This window comes from Otolemur garnettii, unplaced genomic scaffold (genome assembly GCF_000181295.1).
Source record: "Otolemur garnettii isolate 467f Iridium unplaced genomic scaffold, OtoGar3 scaffold00008, whole genome shotgun sequence".
NCBI classification, from domain to species: domain Eukaryota; kingdom Metazoa; phylum Chordata; class Mammalia; order Primates; family Galagidae; genus Otolemur; species Otolemur garnettii.
Genome location: NW_003852403.1, coordinates 24,652,426 through 24,668,504, shown reverse-complemented (window position 1 = coordinate 24,668,504; position 16,079 = coordinate 24,652,426). Strand labels below are relative to the sequence as shown.

The following is a 16,079-nucleotide window of genomic DNA, read 5'->3' as shown; positions in this document are numbered from 1 at the left end:
TTAATAACCATCCAACAGTTATGGGGCTCTTATCTAAATTATCAGACAACATCTGTGTTAGAGTAGGTAAAGTCCAGGGATCATACAATCCTTGCACACTACTAAATGGTCTTTTTTTTGAGACAGAGCCTCAAGCTGTCGCCCTGGGTAGAGTGCTGTGGCATCACGGCTCACAGCAACCTCCAACTCCTGGGCTTAAGTAATTCTCTTGCCTCAGTCCCCAAGTAGCTGGGACTACAGATGTCTGCCACAATGCCAGGCTATTTTTTGGTTGTTGTTGTCATTGTGTTTGGCAGGCCCAGGCTGGATTTGAACCTGCCAGCGCTGGTGTATGTGGCTGGAGCCACTTGAACTACAGGCATTGAGCCCTTTTTTTTTTTTTTTTTTTGAGACAGAGTCTTATTCTGTCATCCTAGGTAGAGTGCCCTGTTATCTAAGCTCACAGCAGCTTCAAACTCTTGGGCTCACGTGATCCTCTAGCCTCAGCCTCCTGAGTAGCTGGTACTACAGGTATCTGCCAAGATTCTGGGTTAGTTTTTTCTATTTTTTAGTAAAGGGAGGGTCTTGCTCTTGTTCAGGGTGTTCTCAAACTCCTGAGCTCAAGCTATTTACCTGCCCTCAGCCTCCCAGAGTGTTAGGATTATAGGCGTGAGCCACTGCACCCAGCCTTATTGTATGGTCTTGATCAACGTCTTTAACCTTGCTGAGACATATTTTCCACATCTATAAAATGGCAGTAACAATGGTTCCAACTTAGAGGATCACTGTGAGGGTTAAATGAGGCCCTTGGTAATCTTCCTGTCTTGAATTTCCTTATCTCTGAATCTGAATACATAATATATATATAGCTTAATACCCAGCATGTAGGAATGTTCAATAAATGGTAAGTACTTTGTTTATGATGGCGAGAGTGTTCATGTTTATAGAATCCTGAGACATGACAGAGACACAGGTAAGTGAGTGGAGGGAGGCCATTACAACATGCATTCCCGAATCAGGGCACATGTATGTGTGTCCTAAGAACTATGATAGTGACCAGGCCAACTCTAATCCCGGAGCTAATCATCTCATTTGAAAGCAAACAAACACACTGAATTGGGAGCTGGCAAACTACAATCCATGTACCCAATCCAGTCTCTTACCTATCTCTGTCACTAAGCCTTATTGTCTCCCAGCCATGCCCCATTTGTTTAGGTGTTGTTTCAGGCTGCTTTTGTATGACAAAGGCAGCGATGACTACATGTGACAGAGACCCATATGGCCCGGACATTCGAAAATATTTACACTGGCCCTTTATAGAAAGAAGCCTGCAGACCCCTGAAATGAATAACCTACAAAATGAGATGACTATTAGAAAGAAACCAAAGAACATTTCTGAAAGGAGGTAGCCAGGAGCCTACAGAGCCATGTCACATAGAACTTACCGACCACAGTAAGAGATGGAAATTATTCTGGGTGCAATGTTAAACCTTAGGAACATTTGATTTCAGTTTTGTATTTGTACCACTTTAGGGGTATACTTGTATTATTTGGGGGTCATGGTTACTTTCATTACGAAATATAGTAACCACACAGATGAAGAGATAAGATGTAAATGACATTTTAACAGTTATCAAAGTCTAGGTCAAGCTACATAACACCATGAGCACCTTGGAAGCCTCCAGGATTCCTCGTCCTAATTATAGCCCCCTTTTCCTGCTCAGGAATCACTTGCTTCATATTCTTTTCATTTTCTTTAGAAAATTATCTCATGATCTAATTTTACAGTCATTGTTACTTGGTTTTGATAAATTCTGTTGTTTTGGCATAACCTACAATTTAGGAATTATACTCCTAGGTCTACGCCCTCCAGAAATGTGAGTCTATGTGTCTCAGGAGACATATGTAAGAAGGTTCATAGTAGCTTCGTTTGCAACAGTCTCAAGCTGGAAACAACTCACATTTCCATTGTCAGACAGTTGATAACTTAATTATGGCACAAACATGCAATGAATTATATAGAAATGAAAATGAATTAAATAACCGTATGCAACAGCATAAGTGAATCTTAAAAGCATAACTATAAGCTTAGAAGGGTTGAAGTTGGGGAGTGGAATAACACGATCAACTTATGTGTTTACAGGATTATTACAGATGCTTTGCAGAAAGCTGAGTCTAGTGGGTAAGAGCAGAGGAGGGGCAGAGCCCTAGACAGAGGCTTCTGCAGTATTCCCTGTGAGAGACACTGTGGTGCTGGATTAGGGTAGTGAGAGTGGAGATGGAGAAAAGAAGGCTATGAGATGTATCCTGGAAATAGGACCTGCTGAGGGACAGGAGAGCAGCAGGATGAAAAAGAAGACTGCATGAAACTCCCAGGCTTCAGCTTCGGTGGTGGAGCCACTGACTGACATGAAGAAGGGTGGCATGAAACACTGTTTTGGAGGAGCATGTTTAGGGTTTGGTGAGTTAAGAAATCTTTTAGTATACAACTGTTATGTATCCTTAAATCTAAATAGAAATATGCACAGCAGAGTAAGGAGAGCGGGGCTGGGGGCGGGGGAGGGTAAGTGGGTGGTATGGGTGGACATCACTAAATAATTTCAGTTCCCAAACAGGAAATCAGTGATGGAACAGACTCTGCTTTAGAATAAAGACCCTGTCCCAGTTCACAGATCATTTTCTTTGGCTGGAAATTCTTTTAAATTTATCAACCATTGACATGCAGCTATGTCCTAGGAGAGCTATTATGAAGCTGTATGTTAATTCAAGATATAGCCTAGGACTGTCCCAGTAAAAAGGGGCTTAAGGGAAGGAAAAGTAGCACAGTAGGCAAATCTTCATTCTGCCTGTTCTCCGACACCTGCAACACTGTCCTTTCCTTGAGTCTCTCTCCATTTTGATGCAACTGACCAAACGCATATTGAAGATCTGCTGTGTGCCAAGTACTGTACTAAGTTCTTGGGTTAATGCAGGAAATCAGATTTAGTTTCTGCTTCTGGTATGTCAAAGTCCACTTTGATTTTATTGCTGAGAGACGCATATAATTGGGTAATGGCTATTTGAAAGGTCAGTTGAAAGCAGGAAAATCTCAGGCAAAATGACTTAAGAGGTACTTATAAAATGATAAAATTTCAGGTGAAGGATAATTTCTCCTGCTGCTAAGAACACCAGTGACATAACAGCAACCACCCCCTTGAATCACCTGAGGGCAAGCGAATCCCCTGGCCTCTTTCCAGATCTATTAAGCTAATAACATAATTGTCCCCTTTATTTATTAGGATGATTAGGAGATTAGGATAGCAGGTTAGTCCTAGGTATTAGGGAGAAGAGGTCTTATTATTTACTTTTTTGAGACAGAGTCTCATTTTGTCACCCAAGGTAGAGTGCTGTGGCATCACAGCTCACAGCAACTTCAAGCTTTTAAGATCAAGTGATCCCCTGCCTCAGCTTCCCAAGTAGCTGGGACTACAGGCACGTGCCACAATGCTCTTGCTAAGGCTGGTCTCAAACTTCTACACTCAGGCAATCCACCTCCCTCTGCCACTGAGAGGGCTGGGATCACAGGTGTGAGCCACTGCTCCCAACCTGAGAAGAGGTCTTAAACGGTATTTTCCTGGTGGTTTTCTTGAGATCCAGCTTCACATTTTCCAAAGTCATGCCTCTATTTTTTTTTTTTTTGAGTTTTGGATTGTGTCATATCAAATTCTATTTGATCTCTGATAATTGAGAATACTCAATATCTTTACTAAAACTATTTGTGTTAAGTTCTTAAAATCTATTCAAACTTATGTTTATATTTATTTTACTTGAAATTCCATTTTGGTTTGCATATTTTTTTTTTCCAGAAGAGTCAGAGAAAGGTATCCAATTTCCTTTGTAGTCTTATCAAGGTTTTCTTAGAAATAATTATTATTACCTTGTGTTAATTTCCAAGGCAATGGTTTGTTCCTTTTCCTAAACACAATACTTTTTTTGAAGTTGACAAAAAAAATGCATTATTGGGTTCTGTATATGAAAAAACAGATCAAATTAGAGTAGCAATGAAAGAGACGATCTCAAACCACAGAGTCAGGTCTGTCCTCTTGATCAGCTCTGCCACTCGCCTGTGTGGGAAGACCACTCAGCCTGTGTTCGGGCTTTCCTTCCTCAACAGAGTCATGGCAAGAATGGGCGGACATGGTCCCAACCTGCCCCTTTGGTTCTTTGAAATCTGTAGATCTTAATTTGCCTTGGCTTCCAGTGGCTACCAAGTATGGCACAAAGCTGAGCTAAGCATAACTCCTCACCCCTTGGGTCACTCTAGTATCTGTTGAAATTGTATTGCTTTATCTATCATATCTCAAACTTAGCAACTACTAGATAATCGTGTCTACTACATGTATACTTAGTTTCTTACTTTTTTCTTTTGGTATTTACTGTCTGCATTTGATTCAGAAAGCGATGTTTCAGCCCTATCAAATTTGTAAGTAACTAAGAATTAGAAAACTCTTCCCAGCGAGAGTTTGTTGCACCCAGCTGTTGTCTCATAAACCTGTCCAGCAGAGTCATGTTTCACAGAGCTGGCTTTTCCATTTTTACTTTGCATGGCTTAATTCCATTTCTCATTATGTCCTACCTGTGGTTCTTCCCATCTGTAACGATAGCCCGGATCCACTAGAATCCCACAAGTTAAAATGGCATTTTGTATATATTTTTTCAATTTATAAAATACATGTTATAGGAATTTACAATTGAAGGTCAGAGTTGAACCAGGCTACTGTGAAATCTCCTGGGAAGGGAACCCGAACTACAAGACAACTTGAACCTTAATGTCAATTTTCTTTCTTTCTCTCTCCTCACCCTTTTTCTTCTTTCTCGTCTTCCTTTTTTCTTTCTTTCCTCTCTTCTCTCTTCCTCCTTCTTCTTATGTTCCACCTCTGTCTTCTTTCTCTCATATTTTCTTATTTTTAAATTATAAACAACTACAAAAGGCTTAAACTAGTACTAATATTCAGATATTAATTTTGTATGTATATTAATCTTACATGCACATAGTGAATATTTTCTGGGATGGAAGACAGTAGGGCAGGAAAGCATCTCTGAATCCATCCGACCCTCTGAGCCCTGCTTGTCTGCACCGGCTGAAGGCATCTGGTGGGCGTATAGAAGCCCGCCTCGGCTTCCAAACTCCTTTCCTTCTACTGCTCTGCTCTGCTGATGCTTCAACCTTTGTTCTACTCTGTATCTCAGCTCTATTGTTCTCCTGGTCATTCAGTGATAACATTGTCTAGACTTGTTTTCCTCAATGTTTGTAAAGAAATTAACCTCAGCACTCTTTCACCTGTACTAATTTCTCAGAGTGAATCAAAGGAAGAGAGAAGAAAAGAAAAAGCAAAGAAGAAAAAGGAAAAGAGAAAGACAAGAGAGGCTGTTTTATCATTGCTCCCTCATTATTTTTTCTATTTGTGAAATTTAATACTAAAATTTTCTTCTCTCATAGTACAAATTCATTTCTTTTTTCTTGAGACAGAGCTTTATTTTGTTGCCCTCAGTAGAGTGCCAGGCATCACAGCTCACAGCAACTTCAAACTCTTGGGCTCAAACAATCTTTTTGCCTCAGCCTCCCAAGTAGCTGGGACTACAAATGCCCACCCCAATGCTGGGCTATTTTTAGAGAGAGGGCTTCACTCTTGCTCAGACTGGTCTCAAACTCCTGAACTCAGGCAGTCCTCCGACCTTGGCCTCCCAGAGTGCTAGGATTACAGGCATGAGCCAACACTCCTGGCCTTTTTTTTTTTTTTTTTTTTTGAGACAGAGTCTCACTTTGTCACTCTCAGTAGAATGCCGTGGCGTCACAGCTCACAGCAACCTCAAACTCTTGGGCTTAAGCGATGCTTTTGCCTCAGCCTCTCCGGTAGTTGGGACTACAGGCACCCACCATAATGCCTGGCTATTTTTAGAGATGGGGGTCTCACTCTGGCTCAGGTTGGTCTCGAATTCCTGAGCTTCCAGAATACTAGGACTACAGGCGTGTCCAAACTCATTCTTTTTTCCTGTCTTGAGATAACCTGGCAGCACACATTGCTTATTATTTTTATTTGCTTTTCCAAGCTGCTGATGAAGTTAGTACGCTGGGATACTAGCGAGATGGTCTCTCACAAGTTCTCACAGATAGATACAGTCACAACAGGCCTCTGGTTTCGTGGAAACGCACATTTGCCACAGCTGCGTAAGAGCTTACTCAAATGGGCAGCACTAAATCTAACTAATGTGACAATCAAAGCTCTGGCAAGACTGGAGGCAAATGAGTCAGAAGTTAAAACTATCATTAAAGTTGTAGGGGTCCTTTTGAATTAAAATTTCAAAATGATTTGTTTTGGGATTTGCACTAGTTAGAAATGCTAATTTGTGCAGCAGAGAGCAATCTAAATACAAGATAGGGCGAATGTGGCTTACCAGTGCTCTTGTGAGCACAATTTAGGAACTTTAGCTGACAGTGACATTAATATGAGTCAAATTAAATGTATATTATAATCTTAAATCTATCTTAACCTTTAAGGACATATTTTTAAATTCTTCCAGAGAAAAAGCAGTAGCTCTGCTCTCATTAAATTAAACCTAGAGAACTGTGCTCTGCTCTGGTCACCTGACCTTGAGATGGACATAGACATGTTGAGATGTGCATAAGAGAGTGACCGGGCTGGTGTGCGGAACAGGAAGAGGAGGTGGCAATGATACATCTGGAGGTAACAATGAAAAGACCAAGAAAAAGTAGAAAAAGTGTTTTCAAATGTCTGAAGTCTTGTCACTCAGAAGAGGCAGGTTTTGTTCACAATACTATTTAGAACCTAGACATGCCACCGACATGGTGAAATATATTACAGCCTGAATCAATGAGTAGAAGCTACAGCAACTTCAGTGAAATCAAGAATTCTTAAAGACAGAGTTGTCCAAAATGGACTAAGACATTTTGAGAATTATGGAATTCCTGTTATTTAAGGCATTTGGGCAAAGGGGCTCCCAAGCAGATGAGATTCCAGGAGTAGAGGACTATTCAGACCACATGACCTCTAAGGAATCCTTTTCAAGATTAAATTCCACAACATCATGAAATCAAAGCCATTTGATTCCAACAGCCCATGGACATACTCCTAAAGTAAGGGCCAAAGATTTTTAAGCAAGATTGATAAATTGAAAATTAAAATTAATTTCAAATTCCCACACTGAGACAAAGATAAAGAAAATAATTGTCATTTGTAGCTGAATAAATAAATTATTAAAGTCAAATAAAAGATCCAAAATTTCTCCTTTTATGAAACTATCTGATTAGCTATCCCATGTATATAAGGCTATAATATAGTCCATTCAAACCTGGCCTCTCATCAATGTGGCTAATTTGGGGTATTGTTTTAAAAGACCAGTACATTTTTAGGTCTCTGATTATCATATTTTATAAAAATTTCATTTGAAACACCTGCTTTTGACATCATGTTTTGTATGAGTTTACAATTATTCAAGAATGTAATTTTTTTCTTTTGTCTTCTGCACATAAGAAATTACTCGGAAATGTTGCATAAGAAGGTGCTGAAATATAACATAACAGTAAGGCACATTACTCTGAAAGTCCCAAAGATGATAAAAATGCCCCCTTGGCAATAGAAAAGAGGTAAACACACAGTTGACATTTTAGAGGAAAAGAAAGAAAAGTGATTAAAAGCCTTTTACATTTCTCAAAGCAACATTTACAAACACTTGAGGGAGGTCCTTGCAGGTCTTTAAATGACCACCAAGACGTTAACTCTTCCGGTGTGCCGTCTCCAGCCACCAAGCACTAAGTAGACAGTCACTGGACAACGAAAAGGTTAAAGTGGCTTTGGATCAGGCAGTCTTTTCCACTAATTAGGTCCCCACTGAAATGTGAGTAAATCCAAGAAGGAGCCAATCATGGTTAAAATAAGGAAGATTATCTAAAGGCCAAAAAACCCAAACACGCACACAAAACCCCCCTAGCAACACTAAGACTGACCCGGGGAAAGTAATACATAAGAGTCGAATGATGCAAGAAAGAAACTTAAAAATAATATAAATTTTACCATAGTGAACATTTTGTTATTTCATAAAACTCCAAAATTGCCATCCGTATAATATTACTATAAAAAAGCTAGTTTTCCAATGGACCTTTTCAAGATGTCTTTCATTAATATAGATAATATCTATGGATCATGACCTGGGCAAAAGTATTGGTTTTTAAGCAAGGCAGAAAAGTTTCTTTAAACACATGAAATATTAGCTACAATCATATTTTGATCTCTTTCACTAAGTCATTATTGAAAATTTCTAATATATCCAGGCTGAGTTCAAGATTAAAAGCTGCTTTTAGTATAATGTTTAGAGTAAATCTTAGGATGGGCATTTCAATCCTTACCCTCTAAGGATATCTATCGTCTCTCACTTATCTTAAAAATTATTTTAACCATAAACATCAGCTTTTCCTTTCTAGCTTTCAGATGGGAACAATAAAGACATCCCATTTTTTTTTCCTTGATAGAAACAAATAAAATAAGCAATCCAGATAATTAGTGACACTTTTGTATTTTAAAGTTGGGAAATGAGTTCAAGGAAAGATGATTCAAGGGAACTTAAAAAAGATGATCATTAATACCAACTATGCATTCTTTAAATAATACATAAATTAATAATCTCAAGACAATACGAAAAAGTTAGTAAGTCGAGGAAGTATTATATTTCAAAGATAAGAAGTTAAAGATAAAGTTGGTAGTTAAGTTTCAGCACAATAAAAATGTACAAATACCTTCTTCAACATCTGAGATATATTCACCATCACTGAGCATTTCAGGGGCATTGGCTTTACGAACTGCATGATTTAAGCAAACAATATAAGTATACAAAAAACATATACGCTTAATACTACAACAACACATTGCATTATTTCTGAAGACATGTTTGCAATGAAATTTCTTAGGAAACAACAAATGCACCACCCCTCATGATTATTAAGAACTCAAAGGACATTTTCATACCTTCATCATCAGACATATCAAGAACTTCATTCATTGTTTCTGGAACATTCATCTTGTGCTTCTCTGTGACGGTCTAGTAACAGAAAGGCAGTCACGTTAGTGCTGGCTTTAATGTGACTATTCATTACTTTCTAGATTAAAAAATTGGTTTCTTGTGGGACTGGTGTGTTGAACATCTTGAGGCTCCCATAGAAAATGATATCAACTTCGTTGTCTTGTAGTAGCATGAAGGTCCTCATCATAAATAGAGCAGAGAAAGAGAGTACAAAGTGAGATATTTCAGTGGCAAAGCCCAACAGTTTAAAAGATTCATGCCCCTACAAAGGCTTTTCAAAGGAAAAGAGAAGAAAAACAGATATTGCCTCTCTTGTTCAATGGCTATATTTCTTATGGTCTGATGGACTCGCCAACCCATTCCACTAAAGGTCTTGGTTGACGATAAACTAAATGACTGTAAAAAATGTCTTTATTACGTGTGCCAAGCTTTCCACCTATTTTTGTTTTTCCTCTTATGTGTACTTATAGTTCCCAGGATAAATCAAAATATTAACATTGTCTATTTTAATATACTTAATTGTTCCAACAATATATACGAAAAAATACTCTAGAGGTAATGCCTAGCACATTTGCAGGATCATTTTAGGTTCCCTCAAATTTTAAAGAATAGTATATTATATAGCAAATTCCTTGCTGACTTTTTTACTTGCTCTTTGATAATTTTATACGTATATAGATTATATTCATCCAAAAGACACTTGTAGCTTTACTTGTCAGAAACTCTTAATGACTTTAGTTTAAAAATGAGTTTTCTTCTAGTTTTGAGCGTAGGAAAGACTAACGGTACAAAGAAAGATAGGCATTTAAATAAGACAACAACAAAAAAAGCCAGATTGTTAAAACTAACAAAGGGTACCAATTCATTATTTCTTAGGAACAATACATGACAAATGTGATTTATACTTCCTGTCTCCAATTATTGTGTCGAAGTAAGGCATTATTTGGTGGGGTTTTTCCCCAGCATATAATATTGCAATGGAGCATTTTTAAAAAACAGGCCTTTATTTCTAGAAGAGTTTTAGATTTACAGAGTAATTGTGAAGACAGACATTTCCCATCTATCCCACATCAAATTTCCTTTGTGACTAAAATCTTCTATTAGTATGGTACCCTGGTGGCAGTTAAGACAGCAACATGATTCATTATTATTAAAGTTGAGTTTTTGCCTAATGTCCTTTTTCTGTTCCAAGATTGCATCCAGGATACCATATTACATTTACTCATCATGTTTCCGTAGGCTCCTCTAAGCTGGGACGATTTCTCAGATTTTCCTTGGTTTTGATGACCTTGACAGTTATGACATAAACTGGTCAGAAAGCATTGACATAAACTGTCTGAAAGCATTCCCAATTAGGGTGTGTCTGATTGTTTATTTTTTATTTGTTTCATGATTAGACTGGAGTTATATGGTTTGGGGGAAGAAGACTGCAGCAGTAAAGTGTCACTGTCATTATGTCATATCAAGGGTCCATGCAATCAACCTCACTTATCTTTGTTTTTTGAGACAGAGTCTAACTTTGTCGCCCTGGGTAGAGTGCTGTGGCGTGATAGCTCACAGGAACCTCAAACTCTTGGGCTCAAGCAATCCTCTTGCCTCCCAAGCAGCTGGGACTATAAGCCCCTGCCACATGGCCCAGCTATTTTTAGAGACAGGGTCTCGCTCTTGCTCAGGCTGGTCTCGAATCTGTGAGCTTGGGCAATCTACCCACCTCGGCCTCCCATGTGCTGGGATTACAGGGGTGAGCCATGGCACCCAGCCCAGCCTTGCTTATCACTGTTGGTGTTGACCCTGCTCACAGGGTGAAGCTGTGCTTGTTAGGTTTCTCCACAGCAGAGTTACTTTATTTCCCTGCTTCCACGCCGTTTTCTTTGGAAGGAGATCACTATGCTTAGTCCACACATATGCAGTGGGGAATTATGCACCACTTTGAGGGTGAAGTATTTTCATAAGGCATTTGGAATACTTTTACTTGAGAAATTGTGTCTTCTTTCTCATTTATTTAATCACATATTACTGACTGTGTGAATTCACAGATATTTACTTAATATTTTATACTTTGTACTGTACTCCAATACTATTTTTTTTTTTTTTTGAGTCTTACTGTGTTACCCTCAGTAGAGTACTATGGCATCACAGCTCACAGCAACTTCAAACTCCTGGGCTCAAGTGATCCTCTTGCTTCAGCCTCCGAAGTAGCTAGGACTATAGGTGCCTGCCACAGTGCCTGGGTTTTTTTTAGAGACAGGGTCTTGCTCTTGTTCAGGCTGGTCTTAAACCTGTGAGCTCAGGCAATCACCCGCCTTGGCCTCCCAGAGTGTTAGGATTACAAGTATTTATTTATACCTGTGGCCACTGGGCTGTGGCCACTGGGAACTCTTTTAATTCCTGCATCTCTTTGACATATGCCCACCCTTATGTGTATGTGTAATACCTGTTTATTTTTGGTGGTGTGGGGGGAGCATTTCCTTATCTTTTGGCACTGTAAGATGTTCCAGACTCATCTTGTATATTTCTTGCCCTAGTCCTAGATTCAGCAATTTCTCCAAGAAGCTCTGGTTCCTTCTATTAGAGTATGGTGTTAGTAACCAACGTCTAGGTGCTAGGGGTGCTCTGCTTTGTTGCTTTTGGAGGAATGGAGTATGTTAAACAATGAAATTTAACAAGATAAAATTCCTATCTTTTGAATATCAGCTTCAATGCATTCTTATACTGTTGTGATTATAATCTCATTAACTAAAGCCTCTTTCTTCTTTTTTAAGAGTTTTCAGAAACTGAAGTTTGCTCATAGAGACAATGGCTGGTGGGGTCCCAGGAAACTGGCTACCCAAAGATCATGCCTGTGGTGGAAGCTGACCTGTTTATTAGCCTACGATCATGGACCCCACCTGAACTGCATCGGTCCTGAGCTAACTTATGTGCAATTGCTAAAGCTACACTGACAAGCTGGTATCTCAGCTCGAGATACATTCTCAAACACCACAATGCCGAACTAAGTCTTAGGGACTTACATGGACTCTTTCTAATCAGTGGGAGCATCTCACTCAGAGGAAGCCTCTTTTTCTTCATCAGGCAAACTGGGCCTTTCCTCTTAGTATGCAGAGTGCCTTCTCTCTCTTATAAAAAATCACCAACCAAGTCAGCTGATGACCTTGAGTGTGAAATGGCCTTACCTCTGCACACATGTCTTCTTATGGGAACCTGACTGAGCTCTGAGACCTCTCTCTGATTTTCAATAGATTTTTTTTCAAGCTGTAATTTTACTTTGTAATTCTACTTTTAAATCTTTTTTCATTTCAAAGAAAGGTTTTATAATTTCCTAATGAACAAGAAAGTCATTTACATTCAATCAAATAAGATGTAGACTTTGAACTATTATGTGAATTTCAGTCTTTTAGTACCGCAATATTAGTCTTATTTGACTGTGTTTCTTGGAAGTGAAATAATAGACCTCAGCATGATCTATCTCAAAACTTTCGTAGTGACCCATGTATATGTATTACAATGATATCAAACTTTTTTTTAGCATGATGATATTTGACCCTTGATAAATAGTTTGTGCTCTTCCTCCTTTTTCCCCATTCTAGACAGAGCTATATGAGCTATCTACAAAATTAAGGCTAATTAACATTATACACTTTTTTCTTAAGAAATTAGTAATAGATTTTAAGATAGTGAAGTGCTTAAAGGTGTATGAAAGCAACGTGTGGGGGTTTATTTCTTAGACAAAGTACACAGTGAAGTTAAAAATGTGCCTGGGTTGATAACCACTGTTCTAGTGTGTTAAAGTACTTGTTTTCTCTCTTGCAAATTACAAAACTTCTCTCTTGTGATCAGCAGTCTTAGTTTTTAGTTTCTGAAGACTGTACACTGCCAAGCAACACGAACTGCAGGTAGCTACGGAGACCTTCCAGCATGGTTTTTACAGGAAGCTCTGGGCAGACAAACTGATCTGCTATCTAAGCTAACTATGATTTCCTTCATGTTGGAAGGTGGTAGAAGAGAAAAGAGACAGAGCTGCTAATTTTGAAGGTTTCAGGGTGCTAAATTCATATGGCATGAAGTCAATCTTGGGCCACTGTCCTGAGTTCATGGAGTTAGGAAAAACTCAAGCCTCCAATATTTGCTCTTGATTCCAAAGTTATTAAATTCTAATGCAGTTCAAAGGTGCCAGATAGGGTTTAAAAGAATTGCTTTATTCTAGAGGCTGCAGCTTGTACAAATGTATCCGCCACCATAGGGCGTCCTATTAAAGATTTACTGTAAATTGTATCAAAACATCCCATTGTTTTTCCTCTGAAAACTTCAGTAGGTAGACAGAAGAGGAGTGAGAGTGGGGGTCAAAACAAATTTTGATTCTGTCTGGAATTGTTTTTTCAACAATGTAAAAACACGTTCATAATAATGACAAGATAACCATGTATTGTTTGCACAGTAACACACTTTAAGGAATCAGCCTAGATTTTCCAACGTTTTAATGTTGCTAAGGATGTTAAAAAATTATCATTTCATTAAAACCTTCTTACAGCAAAACAAATAAATTTAGCTTCAGATGCAAGTAAAAACTGTATAGCAACAAATACAACGTTAAATAGGTATTCTTAGTATTTCCAATTTTTATTCCCATCAGGAATGAGAGCTTTGCTATCCTGACTGCCAACAATGAGTTGATGGTATTTTGAAACATGGCTTCTAGTTTATGAATAGGAGAAAAAAATGTTCATCTCAGAAAAGCTCAAAAAAAAAAAAAAATCTGGCTAATAGCTGGCCCTCAGGGTAAGGAGGATCTGTGTGTGTCACTTACCGTGGTGGTCATGGTCTCCTCTGTCACCACCTTCAGAGTGTCGACCACGGAGATGTAGCCGAGACGCCTTGCGATGCCCAGGGCAGTGTTCCCATTCTGGAAGGGGGAGGACATGGACAAGGAATTAGCTAGGCTTACTGCTTATGCTTTGTCTACCCAGAAAGGAGGCCAAGTGTCTCATCAGACCCGTCCCACTGTCATACACAAAAAACTGTTTCATTAGAGACATACCTTGCCCCAAACCCACCTAACCTGTTCCTAGTCATGCAGCAAAGTCTGGGCAGCTACACAGGGATGCTAAGAGGCTTTTCAATTGTAAGCAATCAATGGAACACATAATTTTCTTTCCTTATGTACTCTTTGTAAGGTGGTGATGCAACCAGTAGTTTTAAAGTATAAAACACACTAGTCCCATCTCTGTCTGAATAGCTCACAGCAATATGGTCATTTGTCCCATTGTTCTCATTCTATGTAGTGCTGTTTATGCCTGTGAAAGAAAAAAATGCTGTCTTTCTGCCTAATGAAGGTCAAAAGCAACCTTGGTAGACAAGGAATACCCAAGTCTAGGCCCTCCCCGTCCCCTGAGCTGGCCCTGAGCTCTTACCACAGTGAGCTCATTGGGGGAGGCATTGTTCTGAAGCAAGACGTTGATTATATGTGTGTGTCCCTGTTGAGCTGCTTGGTGTAACGGCGTGTACCCGTTCTGTGGAAGGAAGATGCAAGAAATGGCTCTCATTTCCCTTGAAACAACATTCATGGTTTTGGCGGAAACAGGAGAAAGCAGTTTACCTTGGTTTTGGCGTTCACTTTTGCAGAATGCTGGAGCAGGAAATTAACGATCTTGATATTTCCGTAGTGGCAGCCCACATGCAGTGGTGTGTATCCCATCTATAATTATATTTTTTAAAAAAAGAAACATTAAAAGTAGACTTTTAGTAACAGCTGTCCTAAACAGGAGCAAAATTATTATTTAACCTTTCTTTTTGAGCCAGAAAATAAAATAGTTTTTTCTCCTCTATAGTAAAAGAAAAAATGCCTTTGACAATTCCCAGGGGTAGCGTTAGGTATAATGAATGATGCCACTACATATAAAAATAGTTATTTAATTTCCCAAAGTGCTCTTCCTTGTATGGCTCATTTTATTCTCCTAACTTTAGGACAGCAGTGAAAGGTGGAACAAGCTACAGCCTGAACTGACTGATTCACTTTTTGCTGAGGGTTGAAAGAGCTCTTTACAGACACACTCGACTAGAGTTTATTGAACGCGTTGCTCTCTAAAAGCTTAACATATAGGTAAAAAATACAAAGTGGCTAAATGATAACGTGATGCAGTAGGCAATTCTCAGAATGCATGACCGAGGCAGGACGGAGCACGGAAACCCTGAAGGAGAAGAGGCTGTGCGCAGTCAGGTGGTCCCAGAAGTGTGAACCTGAGCTGGGTACACACAATTTCTAAGTAGAGTCCCCACAGCTGGAAAACCACTGATTTAGACAAAGCAATTAAATGTTCTTAGATTTGTATCCTAAGCGGCTGTAAGAGCTCTCTTTCTCTCCATGGATTTGTATAAAATCTAGATAGGCCGGGTGCAGTGGTTCACGTCTGTAATCCTAGCGCTCTGGGACGACAAGGCAGGAGGATTGCTTGAGCTCATGAGTTGAGACCAGCCTAAGCCAGAGCGAGACCTGGCTTCTACTAAAAATGGAAAAAACTATCCAGGCATTATGGCAGGCACCTGTAGTTCCAGCTACTTGGGAGGCTGTGGCAAGAGGATCACTTGGGCCCAAGAGTTTGAGGTTGCTGTGCACTATGATGCCATGGCAATCTACCCAGAGTGACAGAGTAAAATTCTATTTTAAATAAATACATAAATAAATAAAATCTAGATAATTACTTTTAAAAATGACCATATTCCAGATCCTTCTCTAGATGACTATATTCCTTATAACAGACATCACCATGCAATTCCAGGGCCCCTGTTTATTATGACACTGGCAGTACCAGATTGCTGAATGGGAGAACAGGGGCTTCTAAGCAGGCATGGTGAGGGGAAGTGGCCCGTGTTTTCAAGGGTCTGTATTTCCTGTGCTGGCATCAATGTGTCTTTATGGTGACTCCAGCAAATGAATACATTTGAATTTGAAAAAGAGATATCGGCTCGGCGCCTATAGCTCAACCGGCTAAGGCGCCAGCCACGTACACCTAAGGTGGCAGGTTCGAATC

General features: G+C 39.3%; 1 protein-coding gene across 7 annotated transcripts in view; it reads right to left on the bottom strand.

Annotated features, from left to right (window-relative positions):
* ANK3 (ankyrin 3) overlaps positions 1 to 16,079 on the bottom strand; it is a 327,889-nt gene that overhangs the window by 117,320 nt on the left and 194,490 nt on the right. For all 7 annotated transcript variants that reach the window (XM_003783638.3, XM_023509551.1, XM_023509546.1 and 4 more), the window contains 5 exons: positions 14,648 to 14,746; positions 14,463 to 14,561; positions 13,859 to 13,954; positions 9,000 to 9,072; positions 8,771 to 8,833 (listed from right to left, as the gene is read on the bottom strand). In XM_003783638.3, coding sequence (XP_003783686.1) covers positions 8,771 to 8,833; positions 9,000 to 9,072; positions 13,859 to 13,954; positions 14,463 to 14,561; positions 14,648 to 14,746 — 430 coding nt within the window. The remainder of the gene's footprint in view (positions 1 to 8,770; positions 8,834 to 8,999; positions 9,073 to 13,858; positions 13,955 to 14,462; positions 14,562 to 14,647; positions 14,747 to 16,079) is intronic.